At 41.8% G+C, this 25414-nt stretch overlaps 1 protein-coding gene across 1 annotated transcript in view; it reads left to right on the top strand.

The window, feature by feature from the left end:
- Positions 1-25035, top strand: part of LOC144502260 (peptidyl-prolyl cis-trans isomerase FKBP8-like) — a 30420-nt gene extending 5385 nt beyond the window's left edge. Inside the window, exons 3-8 of the mRNA XM_078226086.1 lie at positions 2778-3026; positions 3919-4091; positions 4186-4263; positions 10286-10408; positions 12447-12492; positions 24908-25035. Of these exons, the coding sequence (XP_078082212.1) occupies positions 2778-3026; positions 3919-4091; positions 4186-4263; positions 10286-10408; positions 12447-12492; positions 24908-25035 (797 nt within the window). The remainder of the gene's footprint in view (positions 1-2777; positions 3027-3918; positions 4092-4185; positions 4264-10285; positions 10409-12446; positions 12493-24907) is intronic.
- Positions 25036-25414: the final 379 nt, after the last annotated feature.

The raw sequence follows: 25414 nt of genomic DNA, 5'->3' as shown, positions 1-25414 counted from the left end.
TTGCAGCTCCGAAAGCTTGTGTGGCTTTTGCTACCAAATAAACCTGTTGGACTTTAACCTGGTGTTGTTAAACTTCTTACTGTGTTTACCCCAGTCCAACGCCGGCATCTCCACATCATAAAAATGGCTATCCATTAGCCTGTATCCATTTTCTCAATTCCGAGGTATAATATCCTAAACATATATGAATTCTGCCTATTTATTCAGGTATTTCAGTCACAGTTGCTGCCGTCCCCTGTTGCACTTCTTTGAGCAGAACATCCAGTGTTTCAGGATATAATTCTGCCCACGACCTCTTGATGATCTTTGCTGGTTCACATAGATACAACAAACAAAACAGGAAACACAGATTATCGTCTAAATCTGGAACTTGTTCTCCTAAAAGACTGTAGATATTGGGTCAATTGTCATTTCGAACATTGGAATTGATAGATTCTTGTTGGGTAAAGATATCAGGGAAATGGAGTAAAGGTGAGTAAATGGAAATACAATTTGGCTCATGGGGCTGAATGGCTTCCACGTGTTCCTATGCTTCTAAGACACCAATGTTTAACTGTAGCAACAACATTTATGATCAGCTTTTTTTTCCTGTAACCCCTTTCATTCATAGAATACACCGCACTCATGAGAAATGTGCACACAATGATTATTTACATGAGCCAGCTGTTACATTTGACTAGGTTAATTCCACCATCATTATTCAGGGATAACTGCTAACACAGTGATCCAGCTCATTTTCTTGCGTGAATTGTTTAATCATTCTTACCTGTGCTGACTTTAGATGCAAACAATGTAAAGTGGTCACTCCTCAAACATTCATCAGCATAAAATACAATGAAAGAACCATGAGAAATTACCATTTGATTTGATTTATTATTGTCACATGCACTAGTATACAGTGAAAAGTTTTGTTTCTTGCATGTTATACAGACAAAGCATATCGTTCATAGAGAAGGAAAGGAGAGAGTGCAGAATGTAGTGTAACAGTCATAGCTAGGGTGTAGAGAAAGATCAACTTCGTGATTTCAATTAATGCTGTTCAGTAGGTTTGAGGCTTTTCCATGGAGTTTATAATGACACTAAATTTCCCTGTAAAACTTGCTTTCTCTTTCAAAGGCTCTTGAGATCTGTGTTCCTTTGATGAAGCTGGAGGAAACTATTTTGATCCATGCCGATGTGAGATTTTGTTCCCCAAATGCAAGATGGTAAGGTTGGATGCATCATTGGCTTGTGATGAATTGGGCTTTTCCTGTTAGATCACAATCTTCATACCCTGGGAATTAAATCCAATTTTGGTAGATTCCAGTAACAAAACTAATAGTCAGTAATTGCCTGGTGATCACTGCATAACAACATTTCCAATCATTTAAAGTACAAGTTTATTTATTAGTCACAAGTAAGGCTTACATTAACCCCAGTTGCCACACTCCGGCGCCTGTTCGGGTCAATGCACCTAACCAGCACGTCTTTCATAATGATCTGTAACTTAAAATTGTTGTCTGGCTACCTCCATGTTGTGACGATGTTTCCTGTAACTGCTCACTAGATTCATCTGGGAAATTGTGACTAATTTGTGAGCAGTAGCAAACCTCACAATTTGTTGGATTATAGCTTGAAGCTCTCCAAACACCAAATTAGTGGACAGTATCTATATAATCAGTGATATGCGAATGTATGATTTGAACATGGCCAACAGCTGATGTAAAACATGTTGAAACTTTTGCAAATTAGTGAGATTAGCCATGCTAACTTGCCTCTCAGTGTCCCAAGCTATGTAGGTTAGGGGGATTAGCGGGGTAAATACATGGGGCTACAGGGATAGGGCCTGGGTAATATGTTTTGTCAGAGAGTTGGTTCAGACTTGATGGGCTGAGTGGGCTGCTTCAATGCTGTAGGAATTCTATGATTCGATGTATTCCCTGGTGTGACCTGAATTATTTCAACTTTGTTAATGTGTTAATTGTATTAAAGTATCTTCAAACTGTGATAGCTTGTTAGGAATGTATACAAAGTGCATATTGAGAAGGGAAAAAGCTCAAGTATGGAGCAATTGAGACCCTCATGAGATTTGAAACGTTGACTCTATTCTCTCTCCACAAATGCTGTCAGACCTGCTGAGATTTTCCAGCATTTGCGGGTTTTGTGTTGTATTCGTAAAGATGGCTTTTAGAAACTGAAAATTTATAGCACAGAAGGACGCTATTTCATCCATTCTATCTGTGAAAGACTGTTAAATTCATATGATTAAAGTATGATTGATATAGTTCTGGTCCTGTAGGACAGCTCTTCTGAACCTGGGTGGTTCCTGAGGCAGCTGGAATACAAAATCAACCCTGAGGAATGTTATTTCCATCATTCTGGTGCAAGCTAACATCTTTCTCTTAAACGGACGAGGGAGGGACCCTCCAGTATCCTGGAATTGAATTCTACCCGAAAAACCTTTGGTTAGCAGTGGTAAATATGGGCAAGGCAATTATCCAGGTCAGCAGACACAAATGGGTTAGAGTCTCTCGCATACTTTTCAATAAATTACATCATATACAAGGGATAGGATAATACATTTTAACATGATGGGAGAGAAATTTGTTTGTCTACACAGAGTTCTGTCAATTGCCTGGGGGCAGGTAGCAGCGTGGGCTGGTGCAGGTTTCCTCATTGATGTCATTGAAGAAACCTGGGTAGACAGTGGCCTATACCCCTGAAAAATCAACGTCTGCATAGGAAAACGAATTTCTCCCACACAAATCAATGAAAATTCAAAAATGTGCATATTGCAGAACTGCTCCCAAGTAAAACTCTTGCGCTTTTGCACATCCTCAGCCAGCCACCAGGATCTAAAATATTCCTTGAAGTAAAACTTCTGTCGATCAGTGGTGTCCACATAAAGGAAAGATCAGAGGAAGAACAACTGGAATTAATCAACAGAGAGAGGGAAAAAGGCAATAACTATTTCCAGATGAAGGACTATCAACTGGCACTCTTTACCTATACTCGCGCATTGAAGATTATACGGTCAAGTTCTGAAGGTACTGAAGTACAGTCGACTTAATCTCAATCAATACTTGAGATTGAAACCCCATTACATATTCTATGCTCATCTATTGTACTTGCAGCTAATAACTCAGTAATCTCAGTAATTAACTTTTGTTCATTGAATGTCTTTTTACCCATGATGGTTTGGTCACATTACATTTAGCTTAATGAATTGATGCCTTGTGGATGTATTCCACTGGATATGTTCTTCGTAGGTTAGATTCTTGGTGGTGATATAGGGTCATTCCAATTGGGAGGAGTGGGCTGTTGTGGCGTGAATTGGGTGAAATTAGAGAGTTCTTAGTGGGCTGAGATGCAGTCTAATGAGAGATTTCCTTGTGGGTTGGGTGGGTTATTGTAATGAGGGCTATCTGCTGGGCTGGTGCATTGTGTACATCCAATCCCACTTGTGTGAACCTTTTCCCCCTTCTCCTCTTTTCGATGTCAGACAAATCAACAAGCTGCTCCTTTTCCTCCTTTGGAGCTGCCCATTCAATTTCCTTGCACTTTCCACAAGTCCTTTAGATTTTGTCTGTTAGGATTTTGAAAAGGTGGGACTGCGATTGGAGTTCTGTGACAGAAGGGCCAATTTTGAACTGTAGCCAGCCATTATAAATGGGCAATGGCCTCAAAATGGTATTGAACAATTCACCATCTCTTTGATGCTAGTGCTGTAGCTACTATTAATTCGGCAGGAGTTTTGAGATGGAAGGCTGGGTTAGTAGTGGAGATTTGGGAGTGGCCTACCTGTCTCTCTTCTTACAAAGAGGGATGTGAATCCAGGCAAAATGAAGAATGAGCATCAGCAGGGTTTGGTGGACACTATCAATATGGAGTTTCTTAGAATGACTTATTAAGAATTACAGATTTTACCTTTTTTTTAAGGTGAAATAACGCATGAACTGAAGGACATGCTTCTTGATGAGAAAGTGAAATGTTATAGCAATATGGCAGCCTGTCATTTAAAGACAGGAAACTTAAAGGAGACGATGTCTTGTTGTGATGTTGTCTTGCAGCACCGGCCTCACCACTGCAAGGCCTTATTCAGGAAGGGGAAGGTAAGTCTGTTATTCATTCACTGATGCTTTGAAATACTCCACAAGTTTAGAATGCCATGGGCTGCAATGAACTATATGTTTTCAATTGTTTCAGGTGTTAGCTTTGCAGCAGATATATCCCCTTTCCATTGTCTTCTTAAAGAAAGCCTTAGCTGTACAACCAGAGCACCCGGTGAGTGGTATTTCTGTTTTTTCCCAACTGGGGCATTGGGTAAGGTAAGATTGGTCTGGTAGCCAAGAAGGAAGCATGAGATTCTGGTCTCCAGGATTCCCCCTGACTGCTGATTTAGGCCAGACTTAGAAGTTTGGATGGCTCACTGTTGGATGCTTGGTGGTAAGGTGCAGTTCTAATGTGCTTTCTACCATTGAATGTGAAGTTTTGAAACTCAGCACTTGTGAATGCTGTTCCATTGTCAGACACAATGACTTCAGGTATTCATTGGTGGAAAAACATTGGTGCAATATTTCAATGGTAGCATGTGATGTAGGAGACTTCATGTCAAAAACGTCCTCCACTTACTGCACAACAATAAGCAGTAACATTGTGCCCATGAATGGACCAACTTAATCACTGTGGACTCATACCCATGTCCGGCCAGGCCATTCTTAGGGGTGCAGTGGAGTGAAGCAGGGATCCTTTGTTACAATTGGCACTGTTCACAGTGCTTGACTAGGCTCTTGATGTTGGCATCATTGCCAGGTCACCACACAACTTCTGGTGAGCATCGTCATCTTTGAGATGTCCAGATAGCAAGTGTGGTTCCATTAGAAGCAGCTCTCTGCCTGGTACTCTTGCTCCCCAGAGTATGATGCCATGCTGGCAACTCCATTCGTCCTTGCGGGTAACGTTTCTTCAGAAACTGGCTCATGGGCCCAACCTGTAAGTATTTTGTGTCTCACATTGGGCAGAAGTGGATCCCATCTGATCTAGTGCTTTACAAAGACATATCCAAAAAATTTGAACGGCATGACAATTTCCTGTGTTACTGGAGCAGCTGTAACATTTTCTTGTAAAGGTAGATGGCTAAGTGCACCTGCATTTGTTATGTGTGTTCCAGGTTGGTACTTGAATGTATATTCGCAGGAAGACAGACTTAATGCCCAACACTGAATTATTGCTGATGCCTTTGGTGGAATAGCCTTGTATTCTTTAAAAAGACCCAAGAGCGGCTTGTGGTCTGAAATGATGGTAAAATGCTTATCATATAAGCACTGGTCGAATTTCTTGACACCAAACTATTGATAATCATTTTTTCTCAATTTGTGAGTAGCTCTTTTTGGCCACCAAAAGTGTTCTTGAGACATAGCCTATTGGCCTTTCAGATCCGTCATCCATCTCATGGGACAACACCGTACCAACTCTCCCATATGGAGAGGCATCACAGGTCAACACAAGTTCCTTAGATGGATTGAAATGTACTAACAAGTTCAAAAAATGCAGCAATTGTTTCACTCATTTGTTTCACTCAATTGTTTCACAACGCTTGTGTTCCTTTAGCAGGATGTTCAAGAGGGCTAATAATGTCAACAAGTTTGGTTAAAAAATGCCCATAGTAATTTGCCATTCCCAAAAATGACTTGAATCCATATGTGTTTTTGGGGGCTGGTGCCCCCTTTATGGCCTTGACCTTGTCTTCCATGAGTTGTAATCCTTGTGCATCTACATGGTACCTCAGTGGCTTGAAAAGTACATTTCTCCTTCTTGATGTGAACTCCAGCCTCTGGAAATCTACGCAGCACCTCCTCTAAGTTTTCTAAATGCTCAGCTTCTGTCAATCCAGTTAGGAAAACATCATCAAGGTATACCACAACTCGTGGCAACCCCTGCAGCAGAGTATTCATTGTCCTCTGGAAAATTGCTGAAGACATACCAAAAGGCAGGTGTGTGTATTGGAACAATCCTGTGTGTGTGTTTATCGTGACATAACCTCTGGAAGCATCGTCTAATTCGAGTTGCTGACATGTTTGACTCATATCCTGCTTTGTATAAGATTGACTTTCAGCCAGCTTTGCATACAGGTCTTCAATCTTCGGGATTAGATATTTATCGAACTTGGCAACCTGGTTAATTGTTAACTTGTAATCACCACAAATGTGAATGATCTTGTCCGGTTTCAATACGGGATATGGGTGCTGCCCATTCCAAGAACTGAATTGGTTGGATAATGCCTAGTTCTTCCAATTGCTTTAATTCACTATCTACTTCCTCAGGTCTTGTCCTAAAGAATTGAGGGGTTGCCTCTGCGTCCACACAGATCTTGGCTTGCAGGCCTTTTATTTTGCCGAATCCATCCTTGAAGATACTGTCTTATTTCTTCATTAGTTCAAGCAGCACTCCTTCCTGACTTGGAAAATCTCGGTCCGATTTAACTTGATCTCCTACAGCCAATTGCAGCCGAGAAAGCTTGATCCTTTACCTGATCACTGGGAGTTGGGCAAACTGTTGCCCATAGCTTATAGGTACCACTGCATTGCCCACTATTCTTATTGCTTCTCTAGTATAAGTTGTTAACTTGGCCACAGTACTCTTCAAATTCATTGGTTGAACTCCTCTCAAGTACCAATATGTATGCTCACCTATCATGGTAGCTGATGCCGTTGTATCAACTTTCATCTAAAGAGGCTTCCCATTTACCTGGAGCATTACAGTAATCGGGTTATCTTGACCACTTTTATATTAAACAGTGAGTGAATGTTTAAATCGTTGGTGCTGGACTCTTTCACATTGTATACTGGCGAAGCATTATTTATTTACTACTCAGTAAACTTAACTTGACTCTGTACCTATGCCTTAAGTAGCCTCTCATATGACAAAAAAAAACATTCGGCCCCCTTATACCTACAGGATTCAGGGGAGTGGTTACCTCCACAACGGTAACATTCTGCTTCAAACTTTGCTTATTGATTGCCTCCTCTAAATCAGCTTGTCTTATTTATGGTGATGTTAGTCGCAATCATTTTGCTTGAGCCTCTTCCCCCTTGAATTAGATTTGAATCTGCGGAGTATAATTGATAGTTTAGGCTGGAAATGTGACTCCACCAATTCAACGAGCTCACTGAATGATTTGGAGTCGGGCACACTTGAGTTGTGAGACTGAGAATCAGATTATAAGTTTGGGTTCCACACGCACTCAGGAAAATTGCCTTGTGCTTCGCCTCCTCCCCTGTTTCGTTCACTTGGAAATAACACCAAAGACGCTCTACATATTATGTCCAGTCCCTTGAGTCCCTCTATCCATCCAAAGAGGGACATCTTGTTAAGTACAAAGAACAAAGAAAATTATAGCACAGGAACAGGCCCTTCAACCCCCCAAGCCTGCACCAACCATGCTGCCGACTGAGCTAAAACACCCTACTCTTCTGGGACCATATCCCTCCATTCCCATCCTATTCATGTATTTGTTAAGATGCCCCTTAAAAGTCACTATCGTATCTGCTTCCACTACCTCCCCGGCAGTGAGTTCAAGGCACCCACCAACCTCTTGGTAAAAAACTTGCCTTGTACATCTCCTTTAAATCTTGCCCCATCGCACCTTAAACCTATGCCCCCTAATAATTGACTCTTCCACCTGGGAAATAGCTTCTGACTATCCACTCTGTCCATGCCCTTCATAATCTTGTAGATTTCTATCAGGTTGCCCTTCAACCTCCGTCGTTCCAATGAGAACAAACCAAGTTTCTCCAACCTCTCCTCATAGCTAATGCCCTCCATACCAGGCAACATCCTGGTAAATCTTGTGTGTACCCTCTCCAAAGCCTTCACATCCTTCTGTTAGTGTGGCAACCAGAATTGAACACTATATTCCAAGTGTGCCTAACTAAGGTTCTATAAAGCTGCAACATGCCTTGCCAATTTTTAAACTCAGTGCCCCGGCCGATGAAGGCAAGCATGCCGTATGCCTTCTTGACTAACGTCTCCACCTGCGTTGCCACTTTCAGTGACCTGTATACCTGTACACCCAGATCCCTTTGCCTATCAGTACTCTTAAGGGTTCTGCCATTTACTGTATATTTCCTATCTGTATTAGACCTTCCAAAATGCATTACCTCACATTTGTCCAGATTAAACTTCATCTGGCATCTCTGCCCAAGTCTCCAACCGATCTATATCCTGCTGTATCCGCTGACAGTCCTCATCGCTGTCCGCAAATCCACCAACCTTTGTGTCGTCCGCAAACTTACTAATCAAGCCAGTTACATTTTCCTCCAAATGATTTATATATATTACAAACAGCAAAGGTCCCAGCACTGGTCCCTGAGGAACGCCACTTGTCACAGCCCTCCATTCAGAAACGCACCCTCCCACTGCTATCCTCTGTCTTCCATGACCTCGCCAGTTCTGTATCCACCTTGTCAGCTCACTTCTGATCCTATGCAACTTCACCTTCTGCACCAGTCTGCCATGAGGGACCTTGTCAAAGGCCTAACTGAAGTCCATGTAGACAACATCCACTGCCCGACCCTCATCAATCATCTTCGTCACTTCCTCGAAAAACTCGATCAAGTTAGTCAGACACGACCTCCTCTTCACAAAACCATGTTGCCTCTCACTAATACGTCCATTTATTTCCAAGTGGGAGTAAATCCTGTCTTGAAGAATCCTCTCCAATAATTTCCCTACCACTGACCGTAAGTCTCACCGGCCTGTAATTACCTGTATTATTCTTGCTACCCTTCTTAAACAAAGGAACAATATTGGCTATTCTCCAATCCTCTGGGACCTCCCCTGTAGCCAGTGAGGATACAAAGATTTCTCTTTCTCTCAAATTTCAATGTAAACTGGATACTCTCAGTCTGAGGATTGTTCTTTTTTATCTTTGTAAAGGTGCTCAGTCACCAGTTAAGGGAAAACACAACTTGTTTTTAAGTTAAAGCTATACAGAGACTTGCAGCCTTGTGGCTGCAATCAGTTCCCAAAATGAGTCTGAGGACGGAAGCCTGTGCATACCACGGTGATCCCCCACCCACTCCCCAGTTTGTTCCCAGGACATGTTACCCTTACTGTTAAAGGGACAATCACCACATTGGGGGATGGGATTGGGGGAGGGGGGGGGGGGGGGAATGCATTAAGGACCTGAACACACTTTTCTCATTTCATGCTCTCTCTTGTTCTTAAGCAACCAAGACTAAATTGCTGAAATTCAACGTGCTGTGTCTGAAAGAGTACTTTTAAGATGTAAGAATGCTTGAGACCATGTAATGATTTGGAGGAAGGAACTGAAGGCACTGTTGCTAAGTTTGCAGATGATACAAAGATATGTAGAGGGACCGGTAGTATTGAGGAAGCAGGGGGGCTGCAGAAGGACTTGGAAAGGTTAGGAGAGTGGGTAAAGAAGTGGCAGATGGATACAATGTGGAAAAGTGTGAGGTTCTGCACTTTGGAAAGAGGAATGGAGGCATAGACTATTTCCTAAATGGGAAAACGCTTAGGAAATCAGAAACACAAAGGGACTTGGGAGTCATTGTTCAAGATTCTCTTAAGGTTAACGTGCAGGTTCAGTCGGCAGTTAGGAAGGCAAATACAATGTTAGCATTCATGTCAAGAGGGCTAGAATACAAGAGCAGGGATGTATTTCTTGGCTGTATAAGGCTCTGGTCAGACCCCATTGGGAGTATTGTGAGCAGTTTTGGGCCCCATATCTAAGGAAGGATGTGTTGGCCTTGGAAAGGGTCCAGAGGAGGTTCACAAGAATAATTCCTGGAATAAAGAGCTTGTCGTATGAGGAACGGTTGAGGACTCTGGGTATGTACTCGTTGGAGTTTAGAAGGAAGAGGGGGGACCGTATTGAAACTTACAGGATACTACGAGGCCTGGATAGAGTGGACGTGGAGAGGATATTTCCACTAGTAGGAAAAACTAGAACCAGAGGGCACAACCTCAGGCTAAAGGGACGATCCTTTAAAACAGAGATGTTGAGGAATTTCTTCAGCCAGAGAGTGGTGGATCTGTGGAACTCTTTGCCACAGAAGGCTGCGGAGGCCAGGTCATTGAGTGTCTTTAAGACAGAGATAGATAGGTTCCTGATTAATAAGGGGATCAGGGGTTATGGGGATGAGAAAAATATCAGCCATGATTGAACGGCGGAGCAGACTTGATAGGCTGAGTGGCCTAATTCTCCTCCTACGTCTTATGGTCTCAATGTAATTCCACTCACTGTTACACTGTCATTGTGTGCCGCTGTTTACACTTCCAGGAAATTAAAGAGGAAATTAAGACTATTATTAGCATATGGAAAAAACAGAGAATATCTCGTATTACAGAGAAATTTGGACGTGGCAGTTCAAAACGACCGGCCACCAGCCAGGGGTCCTTTAAGGTAGGCTTGAAATTACCCACTGACTGGATTGGATGGGAACCAAGGGGCATATTTCCCAATCAGTATTTGTTTTATGACACAGCTCGCTTGAACCTAAGTTTTAGTCTTTTCCTAGCAGAGTATCATTCGTGTGCCTTGGCCAAGGGTATGAGAGGTTTCTGTTACTCACGAGTTCGACCCAAAATACCTGATATTTCTGTGATTTTTAAATCCACTGATATCGAGGAAAGGATCAACTGGATGGTACAGGGGTGTATGATTTTACATACAGTGTAACATTTTAAAAGAGAATCTGCAAATCTCTGGTATACCTGTTCAAACAGAGTGTGGTAAGAAGTCTCTCAACACCAGGTTAAAGTCCAACAGGTTTATTTGGTAGCACAAGCTTTCGGAGTCTCAGACTCCTTCTTCAGGTGAAGGTGAAGAAGGAGCCTGAGACTCCAAAAGCTTGTGCTGCCAAATAAACCTTTTGGACTTTAACCTGATGTTGTGAGACTTCTTACCGTGCCCACCCCAGTCCAATGTCGGCATCTCCACATCATGGCTATCATAAACAGAATGTAGCATGAGCAAGCTCCTATATGTTCTGTTGCACTGCGCTGTTTGTGGGTTAGTGAAGCTTTTGCTCAATAAGGCAAGCCAGTCAGTTCTTCTCTGTCCTCTGCTTGTAATTGTACTGGAGAACACTGCTGAATTTCAGGGAAGGATAGGTCACTACAATAGGGAGGAAGGAGTAGAAAGATATGCTGATAACCTTGAATCGAAAATCTTTGCCTCCAGATTTTGTGAACTTATTTCAATAACCCAGTCACCATTTCAATTTTTCACCAGAAATTCCTTACCACTGCTGTCAGCTTGGTTCAGTTGGTGGTACTCTTGCTTATTGGTCCATGATTTAAGTACAAAGGGAGAAAATTTGTATGCTGATTTATCCCTGTCATCCAACAAAACTTTGACAGAATGGAAAAACCAAAGCAACCCTGGAAAATTAATGGGCCGGATCTTGGTCAAGCAGGGCCCTTTGCTGCGTGTGCCATTTGTTAGACTTTTACCTGCACCCTTCAGCTTGAATATTGTTTGGAAATGGGAGCTGATGAGGGCAACAAAGGCATCTGGGACCATAAAAACCAGTGAGATCAAAATGTATCTTAACCTATGAAATGTAAAGATTGAGAAAGAAACAGAAGAACGGTGGGGAGGCAGGATGACTTAAGAGTCAAGTCAGATACAGAAAGAGAAATACAGAGAGGGAAAGAAGGATTGGATTAAAAGAGGCAGAGGGAAGGTCAGATGTTATCTGTGTGAGGCAGGCGGCACAGTGGTTAGCACTGCTGCCTCACAGTGCCAGGGACCCGGGTTCGATTCCCGAATTGGGTCACTGTCTGTGGAGTCTGCACGTTCTCCCTGTGTCTGCGTGGGTTTTCTCCTGGGTGCTCCGGTTTCCTCCCACAGTCCAAAAGATGTGCTGGTTAGGTGCTAAATTCTCCCTCTGTGTACTCAAATAGGCACCGAAGTGTGGCGACTAGGGGATTTTCATAGTAACTTCATTGTGATGTTAATGTAAGCCTACTTGTGCTATTGGTAAACTTTAACCAATGTAAATTGCCGAACAGGTTCAGGAGATTCTCACTTCATGGCTTATCTGTTTGTCATCTGAATTTACAGGTTGATTCAAATTGATACTCATGTTCATTGTTAACATGTGATTACTTTTCCTGAAAGATCTGGCATGATATTTTTCTTTGGATTTCTGTGGCTCTCTGGTGAAGTTAAGCTGAGTGAATGTAAATATATTGACTGTAATTATATTCAGCCAGAGGGATAATTCAGCGCAGGGCTAAAGAAATACTTATTGCTTTTTCTCTCTTTGCTTCTCCTAGCTCCAGCACATTTGCCTTTTGGGAATCTTTTCAATTTCTGCCATCTCTATTGCGTGTTAATAGGTGAACGGGGCCATTGTGTCTTGTTTGCTCATGATTATTGTTGCTCATTGTTATTAGTATTTACATTTTCTAATTCTATTGATTTTCTTTCACAGAATATAAACTGGAAATGGACAATAGGAATTTCTGCTGTTGCACTGGGTAGTATGATTTTATATAAATGGAGATGAATCCTAATAAAGAGAGATCCTACTTCCGATTAAAATAAGAATTTGCTTCAGATTATGCTGAAGTTGAGAGATCTATAAACTTGATGAAAAGTAATTTGCAAATTTGTGTGTCAAATTGAACTTGGCTCAGCAATTCAAAATTAATTGAAATCCTTAAATATATATATATATATTTACAAGTAAATCAGATTGTTTGATGTTTTGTTTCTTGCCTGGAGCACTGCCTTTTCACTAGAGTACTAAGATTCAATGGCATGATATGGGGGAAACCTGTTTATTCTGGGAAGACCGGTCCAGATAGAGGTTAAACCATCTCTCTGCATAGAGTTGGGAAAGTCTCCATGTCTTCTAGCAGCTGGCTGAAGAGAACACTTGGAAGCAGTGATGTGAACGTAAAGACCTGGGGATAAATCATATAAATGCTCAAGTGGCTTAGGGATATTCAAAGCCATGTTTGACTCTTTTGACAAGAAAATTCTTGTGGTCAGAGCAGGATAATATAAGAATGAAATGGGAAGAAAGGGGGCCCACAAAGTGTGGTGCTGGGTCACACAAACCAGGGAAGTTCTGGGTTAATTCCTACCCTGTGTTGATTTAGCAGATCTCAATCAAGATTGTGCGCTCCAGATGATCTGGGGGCGGCTTGGTGGCACACAGTGGTTAGCACTGCTGCCTCACAGCGCCAGGGACCCAGGTTCAATTCCAGCCTCAGGTGACTGTCTGTGTGGAGTTTGCATATTCACCCCATGTCTGTGTGGGTTTCCTCCGGATGCTCTGGTTTCCTCTCCAGTCCAAAGATGTGCATGTTGGATTCACTGGCCCTTAGTGTCAGGGGGATTAGCAGGCTAAATTTGTGGTGTTATGGGGATAAGACAAGGGTGGGAATTTTTGTCAGTGCAGGCTCAATCTGCAATGTAGGGATTCTATGATTCTATCTGGCAAATCAAAATTAGCCAGGTTTGCTGCAGCTAATTTCTATCCTATGAGCACCCACTCTGCCAAAGGCTCATGTCAAATTAGTGTCAGGATTGACAATGGCTTTGAAGTCTTTCATGGTTAAGTAGCCAATCTAGGCTCACGGGGTCACTTGGGTGAGTTATTGGAAAGCTGTTGGTACAGGTGGAACCACAAACCCAGTGAAAATCCTTGCCTTCAGAAATGAGAGAGAAAATCAGAGTATAAACAAGAAAAGGAAAATGAATTCTAGCCCAGTGTAGTCATGACAACAGTTTAGCTAATTTGCAGATCTTTTGTACCTAATTATATCTAATAAATTTTATACTTTTAAATTTCGTAACGATAGGAAGAAAGGCAAAGGAAATGGAGTAGTTAATAATGAATGAGATCAGTACAGTGATGAGAAATACTCTTGGCATGGAAGATCAAGGTGTAGAATCAATTTGGATAGAGACAAGAAATACAAGGGAAGTAATTCACTCATGGCAGTATATAGGCCCCCCTAAAAGTAGCTACACTAATTAAGAAATAATGAGGGCTTGTAAGTAAGATGCTGCAATAATCTTTGGTAATTATAGCCTTCATGCAGACTGGACAAAGCAAACTGACCAAGATACCCTTGATGACCAGTTCATAGAGTATATTTAGGACAATTTCTTGGAACATGACGCTGTGGAACCAACAATGTAACAGGCTTTTCTTGACCTGGTAACATGTAATGAAACAGGATTAATTCATGATCTTGTAATAAAGGATCCTCTTACTAAGAGTGGTCATAGTGATAAAGGCCAGAATTCTCTGGCCATTCATGCCCTGCTGCTGCCAGCGAGAATTAAGAATTTGGCACTCAACAAAATCTCCGTTTACTGCAGCAGGACATTCAGTTTGTGGGTGAGAAATCTGGGTCTGCGACTAGTGTCTTAAACTTAAATAATGGCATTTACAAAGGTATGAATACAGGCTTGAGTAAAGTAGACTAGGAAATTAGGCTAAAAGGCAAGACAGTAGTGGCAGATATTTAAGGTGATATTTCATAACTTTCAAAGATGCATTCCATTGAGAAAGAAAAACCCGACTAGAAAAATGAATAATCCATGGCTTACTAAATAGTAAGGATGATATGAAAATTAAAGAAAAGGTGTATAGTTCTGCAAATGTTAGTGGTAGGCTAGAAGAGTCGGAACATTTTAGAAACTCGCAAAAGGTGACTAAAAATAATAGTTGGATTGGAATATGAGAGTAAACCAACAAGAAATATAAACACACACAATAAGAGAACATAAAAAATTGGAGCAGGAGAAGACTGTACAACCCATTGAGCCTACTCTGTCATTATGATCATGATTAATGTTGGACTTTCCTGCACGCTCCACATATCCCTTGATTCCCTGAGAGACCAAATATCTATCTTAGCTTCAAAATATTCAATGATGGCACATCCACAACCCTCTAGGATAGAGAATTCCAAAAATTTGCGAGCCTTCGAGTGAACAATTTTCTAATCACAGTCCTAAATGGCTTCTTAGACTGAAACAATGCTCCCTTGTTCTAGATTTCCCAGCCAGGGGAAGTAACCTCTCAGTATTTACCCTGTCAAGCTCCTCTATCTTAAATGTTCCACTGAAATCATCTTTCATTCTTAACCTCTGAGAAGATAGACCCTTTTTATTCAGCCTCTCATCATAGGACAAGCTTCTTACCCAGGGACCAATCTAGTTAGTGAACCTTCTTTGCATTGCCGCCAATGCAAGTATAATCTTCCTTAAATATGGAGACCAAAATTGCACCCAGTATTCCAGGTGTGATTTCAACTATACATTTGTAGCAAGACCTCTTTATTTTTGCACTGCAATCCCCTTACAATAAAGGCCAACATGCCAATTGTTTTCCTAATTGCTGTACCTGTCTGCTAATTTTGTACTGCTTGTTTGACAACACCCAAATCTGTCTCTGAACATTAACATTTCTTCATGACTTTTTAAAAAGTTAAGCAACTTTTCTATTCTCATGACCAAAATGCCTGTCTACCAACTTGTTGCCTACTCAGTTGATCTGTTTATATAATTTTGCAGCCTCTGTGCCTCCTCACATCTTGCATTCCTACCTAGCTTTGTATCATCAGCAAATTTAGATACATTTCTCTCTATCATTAATATAAATTGTAAATAGATGCGGCAGCAACAGTAGTCCTTGTGGCATTCCACTAGTTACAGCCTTCCAACTTGGAAGTGCTGCATTTACCCCTGCTCTCTTCCTCCTATCCGATAACTAATCTTCCCTTGAGGCTAATATATCACTCTCAACTCCATGAGCCGTTATCTTGTGTATTAACTTTTTGTGTGGCACCTTATCAAATGCCTTTCGGAAAACCAAGTATACCATATCGACTGGTTCCCCTTTACCTACCCTACTAGTTACACCCTCAAAAAAACTCTAATAAATTTGTCAAATGGGATTTCTCTTCTGTAAAGCCATGTTGACTTGTGCTAATCATACACTGCTTTTCTTCGTATACTGTTAATAATAGATTCCAGCACTTTCTGCATGACTAATTGCAGGCTAACTGGCCTGTAGTCCCCCTGTTTTCTCTCTCCCCCTTTCTTTAATGATGGTATTACATATGCTAACTTCCAATGCGACCATTCCCAAAATCTAGGGAATTTTGGAAAATCATCACCAACGCATCCGATATCTCCTCAGCTATCTTTTTTATAGCCAGGGATGTATGACATCAGGTCCTGCATATTTGTAAGATTTTGGTCCATTGAGTGTCTCCAGTACTTTTCTCTGTTGACAAGATTTACTTTAATTTGTTCATTTTTATTATCCCTTAGGATACCCTCTATTCCTGGCATGTAACTTGTGCCTTCTACTGTGAAGCCAAGACACAAAATATTTTTCAATGACCATGCCATTACTCCAAGATAATTTCTGCTGTCTCTGCTTCTGAGGCATCAGTGTGTTTATTTTAACAACTCTTATATATATTTGTATAAGCTCTTACAATGAGTTTTTATATTCCTGGCTAGTTCACTGATATTTCACCCCCTCCCCCACACCCCCCTGCTTTTTAGTGTCCTTCTGCTGGTCTTTAAAATACTCCCAATCCTCAGGTTTACGAATAATCACTGCAACATTATAAGCCCCTTTACTAAAAATCTAATGTAATACTTAACCTCCTTAGTAAGCCATGGATGGATCTTTCACACTGAGTTTTTATTTTTCAGTTGAAGGTATTTTTGTGGTACATTTTGAGTTTTTTCTTTAACTGTTTCCCACTGTTTATTTAATGCCATACATTTTAATCTATTTATCCAGTCAACCTTAGCCAGTTCCCCTCATAAGTCGGTAATAGGTGTTGTTTAAGATTCTTGTTTGCGATTGGAGTATGTCATTTTCAAACTCAAGTGAGCATATTACAATTTAATTCGCATTTTTCCTAGTGAATCTTTTACTCTGGCATTACTAAATTCACCCTGACTCATTGCACAACAGTGAACTAAATAGCTTTATCCCTAGTTGGTTCCACAACATACTGTTCCAGGAAACTGTCACAAATGCATTCTACAAACTCATCTTCCAGACCACTTCTACCAATTTGATTGCTGTCGTCTATATGAAGATTAAAGATGCCACAAATATGACATTGCCTTCATTACAAACTCCATTAATTTCTTTTTTAATGTTCTGTCCAATGGGTAATTATTATTAGAGGGCCTTTGAGCTACTCCTACCAGCTTTTGCTGATCCTTGCCTTTCCTAATCTCCATGCAGATGGAGTACAATGTGGAAAAGTGTGAGGTTATGCACTTTGGAAGGAGAAATGGGAAAATGCTTAGGAATTCAGAAACACAAAGGGACTTGGGAGTCATTGTTCAAGATTGTCTTACGGTTAACGCGCAGGTTCAGTCGACAGTTAAGAAGGCAAATGCAATGTTAGCATTCGTGTCGAAAGGGCTAGAATACAAGAGCAGGGATGTACTTCTGAGGCTGTATAAGGCTCTGGTCAGACCCCGTTTGGAGTATTGTGAGCAGTTTTGGGCCCCATATCTAAGGAAGAATGTGCTGGCCTTGGAAAGGGTCCAGAGGAGGTTCACAAGAATGATCCCTGGAATGAAGAGCTTGTTGTGGACTCTGGGTCTGCACTCATTGGAGTTTAGAAGGATGAGGGGAGATCTTATTGAAACTTACAGGATACTGCGAGGCCTGGATAGCGTGGACGTGGAAAGGATGTTTCCACTAGTAGGAAAAACTAGAACAAGAGGGCACAACCTCAGGCTAAAGGGACGATCCTTTAAAACAGAGATGAGGAGGAATTTCTTCAGCCGGAGAGTGGTGAATATGTGGAACTCTTTGCCGCAGAAGGCTGTGGAGGCCAGGTCAATGAGTGTCTTTAAGACAGAGATAGATTGGTTCTTGATTAATAAGGGGATCAAGGGTTATGGGGAAAAGGCAGGAGAATGGGAATGAGAAAAAAATCAGCCATGATTGAATGGCGGAGCAGACTCGATGGGCCGAGTAGCTTAATTCTGCTCCTATGTCTTATGGTCTTATGCATACTGATTCTACTTTCTGATTTTCTGAACCAAGATCCTTTCTCAGTCATGTCCTTATGTCGTCATTTATTACTAGAGCTACTGTTCCTCCTTTTCCATTCTGCTGGTCCTTTACGAAATGTGTACCCTGGAATATTTACTTCTTAACTTTGGTCACTTGTAACCATGTCTTTGTAATGGCGACCAGATCTATTACAATTATCTCTGTTTGGGCCACTAGTTCATCTATCTTATTACAGATGCTCTGCACATTCAGATAAAGTGACTTTTATTAAAAACTGTTATTCCCTGCATGGATCTTACTCCCTGACACACTATTTTGCACTCCTCAGTCCCTTCCTGCCCCAGTCAGTTTGACTTTACCCACATTGATGTATTTTTCTATTGCCTCAACTTTTTATCTTCAGACTTTTAAATCTCCCTTCACCTGAACTCTCCTCCCCTCTGCCGGTTTAAAGCCATTTTTCCCTCCTCTGGCCATATATATGGTTGCACTCTCCCATCCTTATTGTGTTTTATTTAGTTAATTAGGTTTCAAGTTGAGAAATATCACTCAGCTGTTACCTGTGGTCATATTAAGTAATTTAACTAGTTGCACTCTAAATTTACTGCAATACTTATAACTCTTGGATATCAGTTTAAACTACTATTCCCATTTAGGATATAATTTTAACTCACTGACCAATCACCTACTTGCTCATATATTTAATGCTTTTGAACACTCAACAGCTGTTGGAGACTGAAAAGAAACTATGAAAAGCAGCACCTCCTTCCCCTTCTGCACTGAGTTCTTGAGTTAGCACGTGTTCCTCATTGCCACCTCCACTCCTTATTAATGGATTCTGCAAGCACAAGGCCTCAACAATTCATAGTCTATATTAATGGCAGGTGAAATAACTATCATTGCCAAATTGGCTGACGCTACAAAAGTAGGTGGGTTAACAAGTTGAGAACAGAGTTTTTGAAGGGATATAAATTGGTTAAGTGAATGGGCAAAATTTGAGGTAACTTGAGAAAATGTATGGTTGATTTGAATCCATGTCCCCAGAGCATTATAGATTATTAGTCCAGTGACATTACCGCTATTCCACCCACCGCCACTCCCTCCTAGTTTACACCCACTTTCTGTTTCTGGGTGGTATCACATGTAAGCAGAGTTAGGTTCCATATCTTCACTGATGACACTCAGCTCTACACCACCACTACCTGTCTCAGCCCGTCCACTCTCTTTGAGTTGTCTGATTCAGCAGAAATTTCCTCCAACTAAAAGTTGGGAATTGTATTCATCCCCCACCAAAAATTCCATTAATTAGTCACCAACTCCATCCCTCTCCTTGGCATTTGTCTGAGCCTGAGTCAGACTACTTCCAGCCTTCGTGACATACTTGATCCCAAGATGAGCTTCCAACCGAGTCACAAAGACTGCATATCCACACCTTCGTACCATCGTCACTCTCCATATTTGCCTCAGCTCATCTGCTGTTGAAAGCCTCATTAGTTAGGGCGGCACAGTAGTTAGCACTGCTGCTGCACAGCGCCAGGGACCTGTGTTCAATTCTGGTCTTGGGTGACAGTGTGAAGTTTGCACATTCTCCCCATGTCTGCGTGGATTTCCTCTGGGTGCTTTGGTTTCCTCCCACATCCAAAGATGTGCAGGTTAGGTTGATTGGCCATGATAAATTGCCCCTTAACGTCAGGTGGATTAGGAGGGTAAATATGTGGGGTTATAGGGATGGGACCTTGGTGGGATTGTTATTGGTGCAGGCTCAATGGGCCAAATGGTCTCCTTCTGCATTTAAATTCTGCGACTTGCCTTGTGAAATGCATTCCTGGCTGATGTCTCACGTTCTGACCTCCATAAATTTGAGGTCATCCAATCTCTACTGTCCGTGTCCAACAAAATCCTGTTCATCCATCACCCAAACTGATATTGACTCCTGACAAAGCAATGCTTCTATTTTAAATTTCTCACCCCTCCTAATCCCTCCATGGTCTCATCTCTTCCAATCGCTAATTTTCTCTAGCCTTACAAGACACCAAGATGTCTGCGCTCTTCCAATTCTGGCTCCCTGATCATCGTTAAGATCTCTACCTTCAGCTACCAAGGCCTCCTTAAACCTCTCCACCACTCTTCCTTGCTATCCTTTTTTTTTAGACATTCCTTAAAACCTACCTCTTTGACCAGGCTTTAGTCATCTGCCCTAATACCACCGTATGTGATTCAATGTCAAATTTTGTTTCATAATACTTCTGTGGAGCATCTTGGGACATTTTACTGCATTAAAGGTACTATATAAATACAAGTTGTTTTTATTGTGTTTAGCTCTGGGCATCACACTTTAGAAAGGATGCTGGTGAGGTGTACTAGAAAGCTACCAGTTATGTAGAAGGACTGGAGAAGCTGGGTTTCCTCCATAGAGCAGGAAGGTTAAGGGAAGATTTTGATAGCAATGTTCAAAGTCATGAATGATTGTGACAGAGTAATAAAGGGAAACTCTTTCCATTAGAAGAAGAGCTGGTAACCAGAAGAGAGATTAAAAATGATTGGCAAAAGAACCAGGAGCAACATAATTAGATATATTTAGCAGTGAACTGTTGTGTTCTCAAATGCATTGGCTGAAAGAGTTCAATAGAAGCAGATGCAATAGAAATATTCAGAAGACAATTGATAAATACTGGAAAGGAAACATTTACAAGGCTAAATGGAAAGAGTAGGGGAGTAGGATTAATTGAATGACTGTTCCCAAGAATCTGTATATGCACAAGGGGCCAAATGGCCTCCTTTTTTGCTCTATCATCCTATGATTCTAGTGTAAGCAGGCATAACAGAGCATTGATATCACAGAGTAAGCTGCATGACACCAGGCTAATATCACAGAATGAATAGATGTGATACACGGCAATATCAGACATGATAGGGTTGATATCACAGAGTGAGATGTTATGATACAGGGCTACTATCACAGAGAACAGACATGGCACAAGGATTATAACACATAATAAGTAGCATGAGACAGACCTGATATTGCAAAATGAGTAGTATGACACATAACTAATAGCATTGAGTGAATAGCTGGATTGGGCTGATATTACAGAATGAGCAGACATGACATAGGATGATAATATAGAGAGAAAAGACGGGGAGTTATTATCATAGAGTGACACAGGGTTGAATTCACAGAGTGATCCACTTGAAGCCGCAGAATTCACAGTGAGCAGACATGACGCAGTACAATTTGATAGACAGCAAAAAAAAGGACTCCTCAGTAGTTGTGACACAGCAGATATAAAATAAGTAACATGAAATGCAGCAGATACCATAGAATAAGGAGCATGACACAGTCAGACATAATTGTGGGCAAAGGGGAGAGGCATTCCTGAACAGATTGACCCAGAGCTAATATCTCAGAGCAACAAGGGAAGCAGATCTGTCACAGGGCTGATTAAAAAGTGAGCAGATCTAACACAAGGCTAATATCACAGTGGGAGCAGTCTGACACAGGGCTGATATCACAGAGGGAACAGATCTGACACAGGGCTGATATCAAAGGGAACAAATCTGACACAGGGCTGATATCACAGAGGGAGCAGATCTGATACAAGGCTGATATCAAATCTCCTGATTAGAGCTGGAACCTCTATCTGCACTAATTAGGAAACTACCATTTGTTGAAAAGGCTCTGATTTCCATTCCATGATGCAGAACACCCTCAGCACTAGAATCCTCGCTGAGCAGTGAAGTGAATCAGCACTTTTAATGCACTAGCTGCTGTAAGGTAAGTAATTTTCCACTGTGAATGTTAGTGTAGTGGGGAAAATCACAGAGATGGATACCTGACACACAAAATGGTTGCCTGGCACATAAAATGGTTACCTGGGAAAGAGACATTAAACAGGCATTGACTTTTAGCACAGACAGCTACTTAAAGTTCAAACTTCCCTGCAGCACAGACAGTTATTTAAAGTTAAACATGCAGGAATCAGATACTGCAGGAAGCCAGTAAGAGCTTGAGGCACTTTAAAGATAAGGATAGACCCAAGACAATAAGGTCTGATAATAAAATCAGCCATAGGTGGGAACAGAATTACATAAATGCAGCAAAACCAATCACTATATGGAAAGACCGAAACCAGTCATTGATAGAGGAAATGTATCCATTCTATGAAACAATGCGATGTTAAATGCCCATGTCTGTACCTATCTGATTGTAACGATGTGTTAACTACCGATCACCATGATCTGTCTACTCAACTATAATGATGTGTTAAATGGCTAATGTCCGGACAATCCATTGTCTGAGAAGTATAAAAATGACCAACTACTATTGTATTATTGAGAAGGTAGCTGCCAAGTACTGCGGAGTACCAGTGCTTTCTCCCTCGAAGCTTCGTGTCCGAAATAAAGCTGTATTATTGAACCTCCAGTCTGACTCTGGTGGTAATTTTCCCACAACATTAGTAAATGGGTCAGATGAGAAGGGTGGCAAGATATGCAGGTGTGTGGGGTGCAAGGTGGAAGGTGTGCAGGGTGGCAGGTACATAGGATAGCAGATAGGTGAGGTTGAGGAATGCTAAGCTGGTGTTGTGACACATGGGTAAGGTGGCAGGTTTGTAGGCTGGCATGTGGGTGAGGTAGGTTGGTGATAGTTGAGTGGAGTCAGGAGGGGTTATCAGGTCAGAGACTAGTCAGGTGGGGAGTTGGGATCAAAGGTGTAGTCAGGTCATGGCCTGGTCAAATTGGATTGGGGGAATTGGAGTCAGGTGGAAGTCAAGGGAAGTGGTCAGGTGGGGGTCAGTTTTATAGTTACACAAGAATTAAACTAAGATTTTTCTGTCTAAGGTCTCCAGGGTACCTACCCAGGTAAGTAAATTGGAACTGTCCGACTCTTGCAGAGAGTCCTTGGGAGCAAGGGAGCCCATCAGAAGTTTCAACATTCCAGGCAGTTCCTGAAGTCAGGGTTTTTTGGGGGTCCAGAAGCAAATCTGGGGGGGGGGGGGGGGGGTGTTGTCTGGTCTCCGATGTTCCAGAGACTGGAAGATCTGGACCATATATTTGCAGGGTGTCAGACATAAGAAATAGAATCAGGAGTAGGCCACCAGGCCCCTCAAGCCTGTGCTGTCATTCAATATGATCATGGTGGATCTATGCCGGCCTCGACACCTTTTCTGTGCCATTTCCCCAATCGCTATTCCTCAATCTATCAAGTATTTATCCAGCACTTTAAATACTTCTAATGATCCAGCCTCCACCACCCTCTGCGCAGAGAATACCAGGGATTAACCACTCTCTGCAAGAAGATATTTCTACGCACCTCAGTTTTAAATGCCAGCCCTTTATCTTGTAGCTATGTCCCCTTGTTCAAGACTCTCCCACTAGTGAAAACATCTCACCATCCACCCTGTCAAGCCCCCTCAGGGATCTTACATGTTTGAATAGGTCACCCCTCATTCTTCTAAACTCCAAGGAATATAGACCCAGACTATTTAGTCTCTTTTGATTGGACAACCCTCTCATCCCAGGAATTAGCCTGATGAATATCCTTTGGACTGCCTCCTATGTTACTATATCCATTTTTAGGCAAGGGTTCAGATGAGGCCTCACCAACACCCTGTACAATTGCAACAAAACCTGCCTATTTTTAAACTTCAACCCCTTTGCAATTAAGGCCAAAATGCCGTTTGCCTTTTTAGCTACTGGACCTGCCTGCTAGCTTTTTGTCATTCATATAGTAGAACACCTAGACCCTCTGTACTTCACTGACCATTTAGATAATAATCTACCATTTGATTCCTCCTACCAAAATGCATGACCTCACACTTACCCACAATAAACTCTATTTGCCAGGTTTTTGCCTAGTCACCCAATCTATCTATATCCCAATACAGAATCACAATAGGCAGAAGATGACAGGACAATAGGACAGGAAAAGTGAGTAAGGGGCTGTGGCGCAGAGGTTTTGCCTCATGGAGAAGGCACCATGCAAGGTACTATTTGCTGTTTCATGAACTCTACCCCAATCCCATCAGGAACAAAAACCAGTTTTTTAACCCAAAGGTACCTGATTGCTGATAACCATCATATTGAAACGGAAGCTAAATTGAGTCAGTCTACAACAAACCTATCACAACAACAGTCTATAGTAAAACAATCACAGTAACAGTCTATAATAAAACTATCATAGCAAGTCGATAGTAAAGCTACCACAACAACAGTCCATAATAAAGCATGGGGGCAACACATTGGTTAGCACTGTTGCTTCAGAATGCCAGGGACCCCAGTTTGATTCCCGGCTTGGGTCACTGTGCGGAACGTGTACGTTCTCCCTGTGTCTACTTGGGTTTACTCTGGGTGCTCCGGTTTCCTCCCACAGTCCGATCGATGCGCTGGTTAGGTGCATTGGCCATGCTAACTTCTCCCTCCGTGTACCTGAGCAGGCACCAGAGTGTGGTGAGTAGGGGATTTTCCCAGTAACTCCATTGCAATGTAAATGCAAGCCTACTTGTGACACGAATAAATAAACTTTAAACAGTCTATAGTAAAGCTACCACATCAACAGTCTATCAACGGAGTGGCACAGTGGTTAGCAATCCTGCCACGCCAGGGGCCTGGGTTTGATTCCCGTCGTGGGTCACTGTCTGTGCAGAGTCTGCACGTTCTCCCTGTGCCTGCATGGGTTTACTCTGGGTGCTCCAGTTTCCTCCCACAGTCCGAAAGAAGTGCTGGTTAGGTGTATTGGCCATGCTAAATTCTCCGTCAGTGTACCTGAGCATGCACCAGAGTGTGGCGACTAGGGGATTTTCTCAGTAACTTCATTACAATGTAAATGTAAGCCTACTTGTGACACGAATAAATAAACTTTAAATTTAAAACAGTCTATAGTAAAGTTACCACAACAACAGTCTATAATAAAGCTATCACAACAGTCTATAGTAAAGCTGCCGCAACAACAGTCTATAATAAAGTATCACAACAACAGTCTATAGTAAAGCTACCACAGTAACAGTCTATAATAAAGCTACCACAGTAACAGTCTATAATAAAGCTATCACAGCAACAGTAAAGCTAGGTGGGGTCTGCTTAATCAACACCTTGTGGTGCCTAGATGTAGCAACACTGGCAAGTTTCTGCTCCCTGGACCTAGAAAACCTGACGCTAAAATGCTGCCCCTACTACCTTCCGTGAGAGTTCACCTTCATTATCCTGACAGTTTACATCCCACCCCATGCGGACATGAAGATTGCGCAGGACAAAATATACACAATTACGAATAGCCTTGAGACGAAACATCCCGAGGCCTTGTTCATCGTGGCTGGGGACTTCAATCAGGCTAAGTTCAAGAGCGCACTACCAAGTTACCACCAACACATCTCCTGTTCCAC

The sequence above is a fragment of the Mustelus asterias genome, chromosome 13, assembly GCF_964213995.1.
Source record: "Mustelus asterias chromosome 13, sMusAst1.hap1.1, whole genome shotgun sequence".
NCBI classification, from domain to species: Eukaryota; Metazoa; Chordata; class Chondrichthyes; order Carcharhiniformes; family Triakidae; genus Mustelus; species Mustelus asterias.
This window is presented reverse-complemented; position numbering and strand designations above follow the sequence as displayed.